We start from the raw sequence: 15,363 nt of genomic DNA on the forward strand, positions 1-15,363 counted from the left end.
ACCCTTGGTAATATTTATTGAATGAATGAATGTAAGTAACATTTTAGGTGTGGTATTTTTTTCTCTAAATGTAGAGTGGAGGTGCCTGTAGTTCATTAGAACACTGTGAATAATGTTGATCCTCAGTGAAATCATGATACAGACTTTATCTTTCATAGCCTTCTCATTTTTTAATAATGAGAAAGTGTTAAATGCATTCAAAAGAGTATTTAACGTGCAAGCAAAATATAAAGAGTAGCGACAACAAAAAGTAGCAACCTGTTCCACACTGCCCAGGTTAAGAAACAAAGCTATCAGCACTGTTGAAGCCCCCTCTGTGCTTCCTTTCCCTCACCCTCCCCCTTCCCCTCCCTCCACAACCACGATTCTGAATTTTGCTTATGGTTCCTGTTGGTTTTCTTGATGGTTTTGCCACATATGAATGTGTCATTCAGTTGTGCATGTGTTCGAACTTTATTTAGGTGGAATCCTACTATGGGTGTTCTTCTGCAACTTGCTCTGCTTTGCTCTGTCTGAGGTTCCTGATTCGTTCATGTTGCTGCATGGAGCTGCAGGTCATTTATTTTCACTCCTGTATAGTATCCCCATTGCATGAAGAGACCACAGTTTATTTATCCATTCACCTGTAAATACAAATATTGGGTTGTTTTCTTGGTGCTAAAAACAGTGCTGCTGTGAACTTAATTGTACATGTCTCATGGAACATACATGCAAGCTTCTATAGGGCATAATCCTGTTCTTTTGTTAAATTGCTGTTCCAGAGGGTATATTCTTCTTTTATTTGATTAGTTAATGCCAAATTGTTTTCAGAAGTAGTTGTACAAGTTTATACACCAATCAACAGTAATAAGAGTTCTCCTTGTTTTAGGTTTCCTAATTTAGAGGGTATAAAATGGTGTCCCAAGTTAGTTTTAATTTACGTTTTCCTATTTTCTAACAAGGCTGGATATCCTTTCAGCTTTAATTGGCTACTCCTGTTTCCTCCTCTGTGAAATGCCATTCATGTTATTTGCTCTTTTTTAAAAAATTATTTCATTGAGGTCGTATTGGCTTATAACATTGTGTAAATTTCAGGTGTACATTATTATATTTTAGTTGCTGTGTCGACTGCCTCGTGTTCACCACCAATAGTCTAGTTTTTATCTGTTACCATACATATGTGCCCCTTTACCCCTTTCACCCTCACCTATCCCCTTTCTCTCTGGTAACCACCAATCTATTCTTATCTATGTGTTTGTTTATCTTCTACATATGAGTGAAATCATATGGTGTTTGTCTTTCTCTGTCTGATTTATCTTACTTCACATAACACCCTCAAGGTCCAACCACGTTGCCACAAATGGCATGATTTTGCCTTTTTTTACAGTCGAGTAGTACTCCATTGTGTGTGTGTGTGTGTGTGTGTGTACCACATCTTCTTTATCCGTTTATCCATTGATGGGCACTTGGGTTCCTTCCAAGTCTTGGCTATTGTGAATAATGTGCCAATGAACATAGGGGTGCATGTATCTTTTTTAATTAGTGTTTTCATGTTCTTTGCATAAATACCCAGTAGTAAAATAGCTGTATCATATGGTATTTCTACTTTTAATTTTTTGAGAAATCTCCATACTGTTTTCCATAGTGGCTGCACCAGTTGCATTTCTACCAGTAGTGTTTGAGGGTTCCCTTTTCTCCACACCCTCTCCAATAGTTGTTACTTCTTGTCTTTTTAATAATAGCCATTATGATGGGTATGAGGTGATATCTCATTGTAGTTTTGATTTGCATTTCCCTAATAATTAGTCATGTTGAACACCTTTTCATGTGTTTATTGGCCATCTATATATCTTCTTTGGAAAAATGTCTGTTCATATCCTCTGTGCATTTTTTTATTGGGTTGTTGGATGTTTTGTTGTTGAGTTGTGTGAGTTCTTTATGTATTTTGGAAATTAACCCCTTGTTGGATATATGATTTGCAAATATTTTCTCCCAGTCGGCGGGTTGTCCTTTCATTTTGTTGATGGTGTCCTTTGCCGTACAGACGCTTTTTGGTTTGATGTAGTTCCATTTGCTTATTTTTTCTTTTGTTTCCCTTGCCTGATGAGGCATGTTTTCAAAACAATACCGATGTCAAAGATGCCTATGTTTTCTTCTAGGAGTTTTATGGTTTCAGGTCTTAAATTCAAGTCTTTAATCCTTCTTGAGTTAATTTTTGTGTATAGTGTAAGATAATGGTCTATTTTCATTCTTTTGCATGTGGCTGTCTAGTTTTCCCAGCACCATTTATTGAAGAGACTTTCCTTTCTCCCTGTGTGTTCTTGGCTCCTTTGTCAAAGATTAGCTGACTGTAAATATGTGGGTTTATTTCTCAATTCTGTTCCATTGACTATGTGTCTGTTTTTTGGTCTGTACTATGCTGTTTTGATTACTGTGGCTTTCTAGTATATTTTGAATTCAGGGAGTGATACCTCCAACTTTGTTCATTTTTCTCAGGATTACTTTGGCTATTCAGGGTCTCTCGTTGTTCCATATAAACTTTAGAATTCTTTGTTTTATTTCCATGAAGAATGTCCTTGGGATTCTCGTTGGTATTGCATTGAATCTGTAGATTGCTTTAGGTAATATGACATTTTAACTATGTTTATTCTTTCAGTCCATGAGCACAGAATATCTTTCCATTTCTTTATGTCTTCTTGATTTCTTTCAATAATGTTTTATAGTTTTCATTGTATGTCTTTCACCTCCTTGGTTAAATTAATTCCTAGGTATTTTATTCTTTTGTGTTGCGATTGTATTCTTGATTTCTCTTTCTGCCAGCTCATTATTAGTATATAGAAATGCAACTGATTTTACGTTGATGTTTTATCCTACAACTTTACTGTATTCATTAATTATTTCTAATAGTTGTTGGTGGATTCTGTAGGGTTTTCTATATGTAGAATCATGTCATCTGTAAATAGTGATAGTTTTATTTCTTCCTTTCCAATTTGGATCCCTTTTTTTCTTTTTCTTGCCTAATTGCTCTAGCTAAAGCTTTCAGTATTATGTTGAATAAGAGTGGTAAGAGTGGGCATCCTTGTCTTGTTCCTGTTCTCAGAGGAATGGCTTTCAGTTTTTCACTATTGAATATGATATTGGCTGTGGGTTTGTCATATATGGCCTTTATTATGTTGAGGGACTTTCCTTCTATCCCCTTTTTATTAAGATTTTTATCATAAATGGATGTTGGATCTTGTCAAATGCTTTCTCTGCATCTATTGAGATGATCATGTGATTTTTATTCTTCATTTTGTTAATATGGCATATCACGTTGGTTGATTTGCACATGTTGACCATCCCTGCATCCCCAGAATAAATCCCACTTGATCCTGTGGTGTATGATCCTTTTAATTTATTGTTGTATTCGATTTGCTAACATTTTGTTGAGGATTTTTGCATCTACGTTCACAAGGATATTGGCCTGTGATTTTCCCTTTTTGCGTTGTCCTTGTCTGGTTTTGGTATCAGGGTGTTGCTGGCCTTGTAGAATGAGTTAGGGAGCGTCCTGTCCTCTTCAGTTTTTCAGAGTTTAAGAAGAATAGGTATTGAATCTTCTTTGAGTGTTTGGTAGAATTCACCAGTGAAGTCCCAGTCTTTTGTTTTTGGGGAGGTTTTTGATTACTGTTTCAGTCTCTTGTGATTGGTCTATTCAGATTCTCTGTTTCTTCTTGATTCCGTTCTGGAAGGTGTGTGATTCTAAGAATTTATGCATTTCTTCTAGGTTATCCAGTTTGTTGGCATATAGGTTTTCATGGTATTCTCTTATGATCCTTTGTATTTCTGTGGTATTCATTGTAATTTCTCCTCTTTCATTTCTGCTTTCATTTGTTTGAGTCTTCTCTGTTTTTTTCTTAGCTAGTCTGGTTCAGGGTTTGTCAATTTTGTTTATCTTCTGAAAGAACCAGCTCTTAGTTTCATTGATCCTTTATATGTTTTATTAGTCTCTATTTCATTTATTTCTGCTCTGATTTTTATTATTTCCTTCCTTAAAAATATAGAAGGCTTCGCAAATTTGCATGTCATCCTTGCACAGGGCCATGCTGATCTTCTCTGTATCATTCCAGTTTTTTAGTGTATGTGCTGCTGAAGTGAGCACTTATTTGCTGTTTTTCATTGAGTTTTTGGTTTGTGGGAGTTCTTCAAATTTTCTAGATACATATCTTTTCTCAGTACATGTAATGCAGATACCTTTCCCCAGTTTGTAACCTATCTTTTCACTATCTATAGATGAATAGAAATTCTCAGTTTTAATGTAATTTACCAATCTTTTCCTTTATAATTTATAATTTTTTTTATCTTTAAAAAGTTCTGTCATATCTAAGATCATCTGGGAACTTTTCTGCCCTTTTTCAAAACATTGCTGGACCAATCTCTGTCAGCCTATACCAGAAGAGATCTGAAACTCAGTCACACTGGCAGGGGGACTGAGAACAGTTCAATTTTAGAAAACTTTTTTGTGTAAAAAGGAATCAGATGAGAGAGAGCCTGTAATGTTTTATTTTTTTTTACTTATTTTTTGCTAGTTATAATTTTAATTGACCACTGTCTTACAGGAAAGAGATTTGGTCCTGAAATCAAACGTCACCCATCGTAAGGTGAACCCTGCGTATAACCTTAGTAAGAATGATTTGACCTTAGTGCAGTCATGTGCTGCACAACAACACTTGGTCAATGACGGGCCCCATATTCAATAGTGGTCCTATAAGGTTAGTACCATATAGCCTAGGTGTGCAGTAGGCTATACCATCTAGGTTTGTGTAAGTACACTCTGTGATGCTCACACAATGATGAAATTGCCTAACAATGCATTTCTCAGAACATATCCCTGTCGTTAATTGACACACAACTGTAGGTACTTATGCAAATTAGTTTATCGTTTTAAAGCTTGTTTGAAAAGTGATTGCACTTCCCACTCTAGACATAGAAAAAGAAAGTCATTATGAATTAGTAAAAGTCTCTTTTGTTTTGGGCAGCAAAATTATTCTCAGAGACTGAGACTGTCTTTGCCAAATAGTTTATTCAGTACCAGTTCACTGCGGGAATTAAAATGATTTCACAAGCCAATAGCATGCAAGACAGTGTCTCCTAATAAGCCAATAAAGAAATTTGTTGTTAGTGCCGTTGGGTCAGTTCCAGCTCCTGGTGACCCTGTATAGAGCAGAGCGGAACCCTGCCCGGTCTTTTGCACCATCCTCTCACCTTCTGGCACTATATCAGACAATGATCCGCTGCTATCCTTAGGGTTTTCATGGGCAATTTTTTTCAAAAGTGGGTGGCCAGGTGCTTCTTCCTAGTCTGTCTTAGTCTGGAAGCTCCTCTGAAACCTGTCCGCCACAGGTGACCCTCCTTCTAACAGGTATTTGAAATACCAGTTACATAGCTTTCAGCATCACAGCAACATATAGCTGCCACAGTATGACAACTGACAGATGGGTGGTGTGGTTCTCTGACCAGAAATGAAGCCAAGCGCCTATGGTGAGTGCGCCGAATCTTAACCACTAGACTACTAGGGCTGACTAATAAAGAAATAATATACTCCAAACCAATGATAGATTAATCACACTGTTGTTCCAGGCAAGGGGAAGTGAAAAGGATAAAGTCCAAATTTAGTTCAAGATGTACCTTTATATGAGTTGGTACTCAGGAGAGACAGCTTGGCCAACTAAGAGCTGCCAGCACAAAATGTAAGTACTTTGTTGCTGGAGCACATTGTTAGGGAACGACTGGTGCCACTGTTGACCAGCAAGCTGATCTTAAAGAGCTGCCTTTATCGTGGCAGGAGCTGAATGCCCCCAAATCTTCAGAGTTGTTTAGGTCAGCAAAGAGTTGCCATGCCCAGACCGAAAACTCTTGAATAGTCCTCACAAACTTTCGGTATTTATAATCGGAATGTCCCCTTGCCATAGTTGCTTCTCCACGTGCTCTTACCGATAAGCCACCCAGCAGCGTTCATCCAGCTGAGCTACTGAGTGCTTATCAATGAGAGCAGATGATACGGTAATATCCTGACACAGCTGACATCATTCTTATTTCAAAAACAACTTCATTTAAGCCATAAACAAGTGGGAAAAAACATATGCACTTAAGTCATAAACAAGTTGCTTTGAAATCATATTAAACTAATACACAACAAAGTGTTTAAAACTTTAGATGTACTACTGTTAACTTGAGTGGTGCTAACCAATGAATAATATGGAAGAAATTAAGTGCCTCTGCAGTGCTTGAAAAATGGGTTCATTTCAGGACAGAATTATGAGGTTGTAAAGGGATACTTAAAGGTTCTTTTGAGATGATCTGTCTAGCAGAGGAATTCCTTCTGCAGCATCCCTGGCTGTTTTCTGCCTTTGGATTGAAGGCCATGTCAAGGCAGACAGTGTTAATAAGCCGACTGTGCCCCTGCAATCTTTTCAACAAAATGGATTTGCTTAGCACACACCTTTTTTTCATTGTGCTAAGGTAAACTTCACATCAGTGTCTATCTTTGAAAAGGAAAAAGACTCTCTGTGTTTCTTCTTTCACACTCACAACACTTCTCAAACACTTCTGACACCAGATGTGTGTTTTTTGCCACACCGACCAGTTCTCTCATTCTCTGGACACCAGCTGGGTGTCCTACAATTCAGTTCAGTCCTGACACTGTGGGGGGCCCTTTCCACCTTTAGATACCAATCGAAAGTCCAAGTTGTCACCTGTGCTTCTGACCAACTGGCTATAAATCGAAGGTTCCCACAACTCCCTCTTCAAGTTCGATTATTTGCTCCAGTGGCTCACAGAACTCAGGAAAACAGTTTACTTACTAGATCACTAGTTTCTTATAAAGATTGTTAAAGGATACAAATGAAGAGGCACTAGAAGGGCCCTGAGCACAAGAGCTTCTGTCCCGTGGAGTTTGGAGCCCACCACCCTCCTGGCATGCGGATGGGTTCACCAACCCAGAAGCTCCCCATCCCCATACTTGAGAGACTTCTATGGAGGCTTCATCAGGCAGGCATAACTGATTAAATCATTGTCCATTGGTGATTAGTTCAACCTCTCGCCCCTTCTCACCTCTGTAGAGCTCCCCTCCCTGGAAAATTCCCACCCTCCAATTATTGATTTAGTTCCCTTGGCAACCAGCCCCCGTCCTGTAGTTATCTAGAGGCTTTCCAGAAATCTCCTCATTAACGTAAAGTCAGGTGTGGTTGAAAAGGACTTGTTATGAAAAACAAAAGACACTCCTTTCACCTTTATAGCTCTGGAGCTATTTCAGGAACAGGCGAGAGAGATGAACTATTACAACAAAAGATGCTTCCGGGACTCTTATCACTTAGGAAATTACCAGGCTTTTAGGAGCTTTGTGCCAGAAATGAGAACGAAGTATGTATATATATTCCTTATTATAAATCACAGTATCACAATCTTACTTTTTACAAGTTCCTAATCAGTGGGTTCTAAATACATGAAATTTTATTTTACCAAGAAAAGTCAATGTCGTTCGAAGATTTGACTGTCAAATAGGTAAGCTTAGATTTCACTGAAATGGAATGAGTGCTTATTGTGTGTCACACAGTGTGCCGGGTAGTATCTCCTTTCATTTAACCCTTACAACAACACTACAACTTCAGTGTGGTGATGGCATCCCTGATAAACGGATGAAGACCTTGGCCAGTGAAGTTAGAAGTAACCTTTGCCTGGTGTCACAAAACTGGGACCTGGTACAACTAAGATTGGCACTCATGCCTCCTGATTCCAAAGCTCTTTCCGGTAATTTCTATAAAGGACTAGGACTAATAATGAAGATATTTTACTAATGACCTAGGTGAATAACAAACGCAAATTCAGGGAGGCCGTGACCATTTCAAACTATGCCTAATACAGTTGTTAGGTCTTCCTAGAAAGTTGGAAGTAAAAATTTTCAAAGATGGTATATTGCATTTACTCTGAGACTGCAGTTAGGTCTTAGGGCTGGTTAAGCATTTTTGCCTTTCTTGTTTGAATCTCTGTTCCCTAGCTGCTTTCTCTCTCAATTTATCTCGTGTATCGCAAGCACCCCTGACTCCTAACCTCCCAGGTACAGGCCTTTCTTCAGTTTCTTTCTTTATCACTCAGCTTAACCTTTTCTCTTTCCAAGCCTGTCCTCCCCCTTTTAACTTTCCTCCTTTTCACTGTGTTTTGTAAAACCTTTTATTCGTTCCTAGAAACTGCAGCGTTTACCTTCATCATAGATATACCACTTATCTTTTGCTGCATAACATGAAACCCAAAACATAGGCCTAGAACGATAATGGTTTATTATTTCCCACAATTATGTGGGTCTGTTAGGTGGATTCTTCTGGTTTCACCTTCTGCTGGAAGGCCTGCTGTGTGCAGCACCCAGCAGGAATGGCTGTCCTCTCTCTCTGTGGGCTTTCATCCCGAAGGAGGCCAGTCCTGGCTTCCTCACAAGGTGGCGGCAGTAGTCCAAGAGGGCAAGCACTTGCTTATCAGGCCTCATTTTCTAATGTTACAAGGCCGAGCTCATTTTCTTTCTTTCTTTTTTTTAACTTTTATTTATCTTGTTTTACAGCTCTAGGTAGGGCCTCCAGTCAGTGTGGAATGTGAACAGTGATGATTACAAGCTCATTTTCATGGTAGAAGACTCCCCAAGGGTGTGCATATTAAGAGGGGTGATTCTTTGGAGCCATTATTGTAAGAGTCCACTATAATGAAATACCTCACTCACCTCCTGAATTGCCTTCTAGAAACCTGCTCTTCCTATAATTATCCTTTTTCCTTAATAATTGCCCCAGGTTGAGGCTCATCATCTTTTGAAATATCGCCCAGATCGCAGAACCAGAGGGCAGAGGAGTTAGGGTTCTCCTGTCCCAGTGTTCTCCCTCAGTCTTTCTTGAAAAACCGTATTGTCTGCACAAGTGCCTTTTTTTTTTTTAACTTAACCGTATGTATTTTTACTCCCCATTTATGACGCTAATCATTTTATGTTGCCCTGTGCTTTACTTATCCTTGTATTCTTGTGTCCCTAGTACAGTGCCTGATGCATAGTGTGAACTGTTTGGTTGTCGTCCGTGTTGACTCGGCACCAAAGGTTTCATTTAGAAGGGTGGCAGGCCTTAAATGTCTGACCAGATAAATTCAAGATATATCTCTTTTAGTTTGTACAGACTTGTTTTAGTTTGCATTGTTTCATGCTATCTGGTCCTCTTAAACTATTTGCCTGCCAGAAACTTTCTCTTTGTCAGAGGAAGAGAAAAAATTCCTTTTGTTTTAAACAACATTTAGGTCAATCAGCAGTGCCAGAGGCTTGAAAGGTTTGAGTAGTTAGAGAGTTAACCCAACTTCCTCTCAAGGCTTGAGATATTAATTCCCTGGGTGTCAATACTTACTTTGTTTCTAGCCTCCCTCCTACCTTTTCCCTCCCCCTGAGAATGTAAGCTCAGGAGGGAAGGGGTTTTTCCTATATCCCCAACACGTAGAACAGTGCTTGGCACATAGGCAATACTTAACTAATATTTGTTGAATGACTAAATGAATGGAATAAAAAGTTATCTAAGATATTTTAAGTAAAAACCAGTTACTGAAAGTGTACATAATGCAATCCATTTATATGTTTTAAATATTGTGTATATGCCTAGAAAATTTCTCAAAGGATGCACAATAAAATGTTAGTGATTCTCTGGGGGGGGGATAAGTGCAGAGTGGATCAGGAGATTTTACTTTATAATCTTGAGCATATGTTATTTTTATAATATTTTAATTTTAAAAATAAAGGCTTTACAAATCAAACATATCCAATATAAACATGTTTGTGTTATTTCGTTTATAGAGGTAGATAGATGAAGAAATGGCTAGAGAGACTATGTGTGTATACGTTTATGTGTGTGTATAATATAGTAAATACAAATGTCATATATATAAAATGTTATAACCTGTTTTTTCACTTAGCATTATACATCAGATGTTTTTACATCATTAAAAATTGTAAAAGCTGAGGGGCTGGCCCCGTGGCCGAGTGGTTAAGTCCGCGCGCTCCGCTGCGGGCGGCCCAGTGTTTCGTTGGTTCGAATCCTGGGCACGGACATGGCACTGCTCATCAAACCACGCTGAGGCAGCGTCCCACATGGCACAACTAGAAGGACCCACAATGAAGAATGTACAACTATGTACTGGGGGGCTTTGGGGAGAAAAAGGAAAAAAAAAAATCTTTAAAAAAAAAATTATAAAAGCTGAGCTTTAATGAATATTGCATCGGATGGGTAAATCAGAGTGTATTTTATACTTTATTGTTGAACATTTTATGGTTATAAATAAGACCTCAGGAAACAACTTTATTCAGAAATCTTTGTGATGCTTTGGTGATTTGTTGAAGAAGGATTCATAGAGGTAGTGTTAACTTGGTTAAACATTCTCTTGATCTCATTAGAAATAATAAGCATTGAAAATAAGAGTTGTATGAACTTTGAGTAAATAGGCTTTCTGGGCAACACTTGCTGCCCCTTGTTTATTTCTTTGCAGACAACTGCAGAATTTAAGTGGATAGCCTTTCAGTTTTACGTAAAGTTTAACCTTGATGATGTGCATACTTGGTATATAGCATGTGTCATACAGTCATTATTTATGTACAATTTTCCCTCTTCAGTATTTGATTTTGAGTATACTTAGTTTGAGGTGGGATTTAATGATATTTTTAATTAATGCTCTCAATAATGTTTGAAAATGATGAACAGAGTACATATTTAGTTTCTTAAACTGACCTATTTCCTTTAGGGAAATTAAAAAGTCATCAAAGGCTCAATGACCTTGCCAAGCAATGTGCGTTTGGTGTGTGTGAAGCACTTTGTCATTCTGAAAACAGCTGTTCCTGAGGAGACAGACGCTATTAAGACATGTAATAAGTCACCTCATATTTCATTGTCATTGTTGTTAATGCTTGCTCTTGTCACTCTACCCTGTTCACAGGTTAAAGTATTGCACAATCAGCTGGTCCTTTTCCACAACGCCATTGCCGCTTATTTTGCTGGGAATCAGAAGCAGCTTGAACAGACACTTAAACAGTTCCATATCAAATTGAAAACCCCTGGAGTGGATGCCCCATCTTGGCTTGAAGAACAGTAAAATCACACCTGGAAAAAAACAGAAAGTCACATGGTTATATTTCTAAACAAACGTAATAAGAATTAAGCAGAGTTGGGGGAAGAGGGAAGGAGTGACACCATTATAGTGATTCTTGCACAAACAGCTTTAATTTTTCCCTTTTTCATACTTTAACAATTGAACTGTTAAATTTGATAGGAAGGTGGGTGGTTTTAATGTAAACATAATTTCTATAATCTGAACACAATGATTTTCCTTTTTGAGAAATCCTTTTGTATTGTGAGGGTTGATGGCTATTTCTGTAGTTTGAAAACATCTAATATAGATTTGCACTGACAAGACAAAAATTCAAGGTTTTTGGTCCTGGAAATGAGGGCCAGTTGTAACTTTTCCAAAGGGAGGTTTACATGATTTGTATCAACATCAGATATTTTATATATGAATATATTAAACATCTTTAAAAGATTCATTTTCATCTATTGTCTTAAAGAAAAAAGAAACTATTTTGCAGAGTAAAATTATATGGTGTTCCTGCAGCATCCACACAGAGGTGGCAGCTCTAATGAATGAGTGATTGGCTTGTGGAGTTGTAGCAAATAATTTTTTAAAAATGAATCTGTACCATTGTAATTTTGTTTAGACTTTTTTTTTTTAAAGACGCAGGAATCACACTGTCATTTCTGTGAGGCTTTTGAGCTTATGAATTTGCATCACCCAAAGTCATTGGGCAGTTATATTAGCACTTCCTTTTGATTCTTAATGAAACCTGCTTAAGAGAATTTTTTCTGACAGGTGGACTTGGGAATAGAAATTCTTTTCTGTGCTCAGAAAGCTAGTTTTTGGGTAAGTTCCGTTTTGACAGAAGTGAATTCCTAGACAGCTTTCATTGACTTCCATATGTAACAATACCGGTTAAGCCTTAAATGACAGATATGTGCCTTCTCAGATACAGTAATTCTCATTCAACCAATGTACATAATCCATAAAGAAACCCCTTTCGGATAATGTTTGACGTGTCTGTTCCTTCCTTGGAAAGGAGCACTGTGTATAACTGTTGGGTTTCTTTGTATTTGTTAAACCACATTTAAGGTTTATGGTGAAATCAACTTTTGAATTTACTGTTTGGTTTTTCTTCATTCCTTTTGTGGAATGAGAAGACAGAGGAATTCTTTTCATTTGTGACATGGCACAGTGTCGTGGTCACAGGAAGAAAGGGGATTGGAAAGGCCAGTACTGTGTTAGCTGCTCAGCACTGCTGGTGTTGTGTTGTGGGGGTGGCCTGTCCACTGTGTGGTTCTGTCAGTAATGTAATCCTTTTTAAGTATAAGCTCTCTTGATTTTTGTCATAGACATAAATTAATATTTTGAGAGGTGTCTCTTCACCCGTTCATTTCTTTTATGTTGAAATGAACTACTTAAATTACTGTTATACATGAACTTTGTGGCCTGTAAGATTTGTTATATATGTTCAGATGCCTTTTAGCTGGCTTTTTAATTAATATGCCTGTTTTCAGTGCTTAATCCAATGTAATGTGACTGTAAATCATAGAGCTGTTTTAAATCATTCCCTCCTGTATATTTGTACTCCGAGAGAGCCTTATTTTATGTTTCCAGCGGAATTACTACTTGTGATAGTTCATTGACATTCCCCAGAATGTGCCTCTGGTGTGAATTTTGTATTCTTATTAAAAGTGTTTGCTGCAGTACCTTGTTTCTCTGGCTCTTCCTCATTTAAAATAAGAAGCAACTGCTTGGAAATTCTGAGGACATATGATTTGTCTTTTCCAAACTTTAAAAACAGTAACAAAAAATTATGCTTCTGTCGCTTGTAATTGTTTTATCTCAGTAAGTTTTTCTTTTCCCTCAACTGGAATCTCTTTTGGGAGCACAACCTGCCCCCTCTTAGCACATTTTAATAACAGTTGTAGTAGCCAAGGAAATAAATAGTTTCATGGGTTGATGATTTCTCAGAATAAGCTGACAATATCAGTGATTCTGAGTAGTGGGTACACGTGCAAAAGAAATAAGTAAATTAAAATATTAGCCAGTGGTGTATTTATTTTGTTAGGAAAGTAATTCATACTCATTGTAGAAAAAAAATTGGAAGATAATTTCAAAAGATTGAAGATAAGTAACTTCCCAAGTAAGTACTGCGTGGAACCAGCTAACCCCCTGAAGTTAGATATTTTAATTACAGTGATTTATATTACAAGCTGTAGTTTGAAATTCCTTAACATGCCTGCATTCAGTTTTGTACTCTTACCTGGTTATTCCCTTAGGTTAGATGCTTAGAAGTGAAAGTAAGCCCTCAAAGTATACACACTTTTAAGATTTTGTTATGTGTTATCAGTTTGCTTTCAAGACAGATTTTGCCAAGTTACACATCTAAGAGCATACACATGTGCCTGTGTAGCATATTTTTCAGGCCAGTATGCATAAAAGGATGTAATGCGTATGATCAGCAGAACATTGCTTCATAAATTTTCTAAGTGGAAAGGGAAAAATTGTCAGGAAGATAAAGGCTGAACAATCAGGATTTGGGTTAGATTTGGAGTATGGACCAGGGGATAGATAGAAATGGCTGACTTTTCTTTCATTAAAATAGAAATTATTCAAGAAAAAAAGTGCAAATCTGTGAAATTGAACTCTTCACCCTGTTAAAAGATAAACTGAGGCATATTAAAAATTTTAACAGCTTATTTGAGCAAAAATTTGTTTGAATCAGGTGGCGCCAAACCAGAAGTGGTTAGGAGTGCTCCGCTGACAGGAGCCAGGGGGCTAGACTTACATAGAAGAGAAGGAGGCAAAGCAAGGAAGTGACGTGATTGGCTGCAGGGTAAGCAGTTGCCTTAATGGGAAAGCCAAGTTGGCTGTTTGTGATTGGTTGTCCTTAAGTTGTGATTTCTTAACCTGGAGGCATTTCAGGCTTGTGTGGCTACTAAAGCATTAAAGCCCTCTCAATCTAATAGCTTCCTTGTTTAATTCATTTAACAATCCCAAAGCCTCCACATCTTAGGGCCCAGGGAGGACCTGGGCTTGCAGAAGCAATTTAGCTAAAATCTAGACTTTAAGAAGCATCTTTTCCATATTCAAAGCACACTGATAATGTTACTGAAGCTTATCCCACAGAGTGTGCAACTAGAAGCTTCCTTAGAGATTATCTGTTTTAACGCCCGTTTTTACAGATGAAGACACAAAGGCCCAAAAGTATATTAAACTGACTTAGCCAACCCGCCATCTCCAAATGTAATGCCAGATGATGATTTGCAACTAAATATATGAATCCCCCTTTAAATCCTGGCATTTCAACTGCCTAATTAATGTCAAGAGTATTGTTTCTTCTACTAAAGTTAAGTACAATATGTATTAAATGTCTTCTCAGTTGAAAAAAATCTATCAACCCCCAAATGGATTCATATTAGGTACATTTCTAAGTATATACTACCTTCATTCTCGCAATCCACTGATCTTTAACCTAAAGTATTCTGAAAAAGAAATCATATGAACCTGAAAAGTGCTATATAAAGTAAAAGTATGCGTGTTGAAAAAGCTAAAGATAAGTTTCTTTAAGGGACTGTTCATTCGAAGAAGAATGTATCTAACTCAAAATGTGCCCAGTCTCCTTTATCCGTCACCGGAGATACTGTAGGTGTGAAAAATAAAAGCAAATTATCTAAAACTGCTAGTTTAGTACATTTGTATGTAATTTGTACTAATTTTTGTGAAGTACTAAGACTACCTATATTCTGTAATAATATTCCTAAATATCTTTTGCCACCAGCTCTTTTCTTGAACCTTTTAGTTGCCTAAGAGAGGTGAGACCATCAGAGAGCCTTCACTCAATTCTAATCAAATTTGGGCACTTAAAAACTCTGATTCCCCCTGTAAGATTGCAGTTTTTTATATAGCCTAATAAGACTATCCAGTGAATAGACTATTTTCTGATCAGAAGGCCAGTTTTATTTTGCATTCGTTCAAAGCTTTTCCACAGGCCACCCATTCTTTACTACTTTTACAATATAGCAAGACCTATTAAAACAGAATGACAATGCAAACAGCTTTCCTCTTTTCAGGACTTTCATTAAATTCTAGTCCATGTTCCCACTTGAAGGTTTCCTGCTCAACAGGTTTCTTGGCATAAATGAGCCTTTATAATAAATTGCCAAGTGGTCCTCCTAATGTACAGGAAACTGTGAAGTTCAGCTTTGTTTTTGTGAAATAAAGATTGACTCAGTAATTTATGAATTTTAAATGAGAACTATTTGTTTTTCT

General features: G+C 37.4%; 1 protein-coding gene and 1 non-coding gene across 8 annotated transcripts in view; one reads left to right on the top strand and one right to left on the bottom strand.

Annotated features, from left to right (window-relative positions):
- Positions 1 to 12,797, top strand: part of ARFIP1 (ARF interacting protein 1) — a 121,614-nt gene extending 108,817 nt beyond the window's left edge. For all 7 annotated transcript variants that reach the window (XM_014868516.3, XM_070504919.1, XM_014868514.3 and 4 more), the window contains one exon: positions 10,957 to 12,797. In XM_014868516.3, coding sequence (XP_014724002.1) covers positions 10,957 to 11,112 — 156 coding nt within the window. In that variant the 3' untranslated portion in view covers positions 11,113 to 12,797. The remainder of the gene's footprint in view (positions 1 to 10,956) is intronic.
- LOC123284867 (U6 spliceosomal RNA) lies at positions 4,010 to 4,117 on the bottom strand. Its single transcript, XR_006526312.2, has one exon. It is a non-coding gene; the product is annotated as a U6 spliceosomal RNA (small nuclear RNA).
- Positions 12,798 to 15,363: the final 2,566 nt, after the last annotated feature.

The sequence above is a fragment of the Equus asinus genome, chromosome 3 (genome assembly GCF_041296235.1).
Source record: "Equus asinus isolate D_3611 breed Donkey chromosome 3, EquAss-T2T_v2, whole genome shotgun sequence".
NCBI lineage: Eukaryota > Metazoa > Chordata > Mammalia > Perissodactyla > Equidae > Equus > Equus asinus.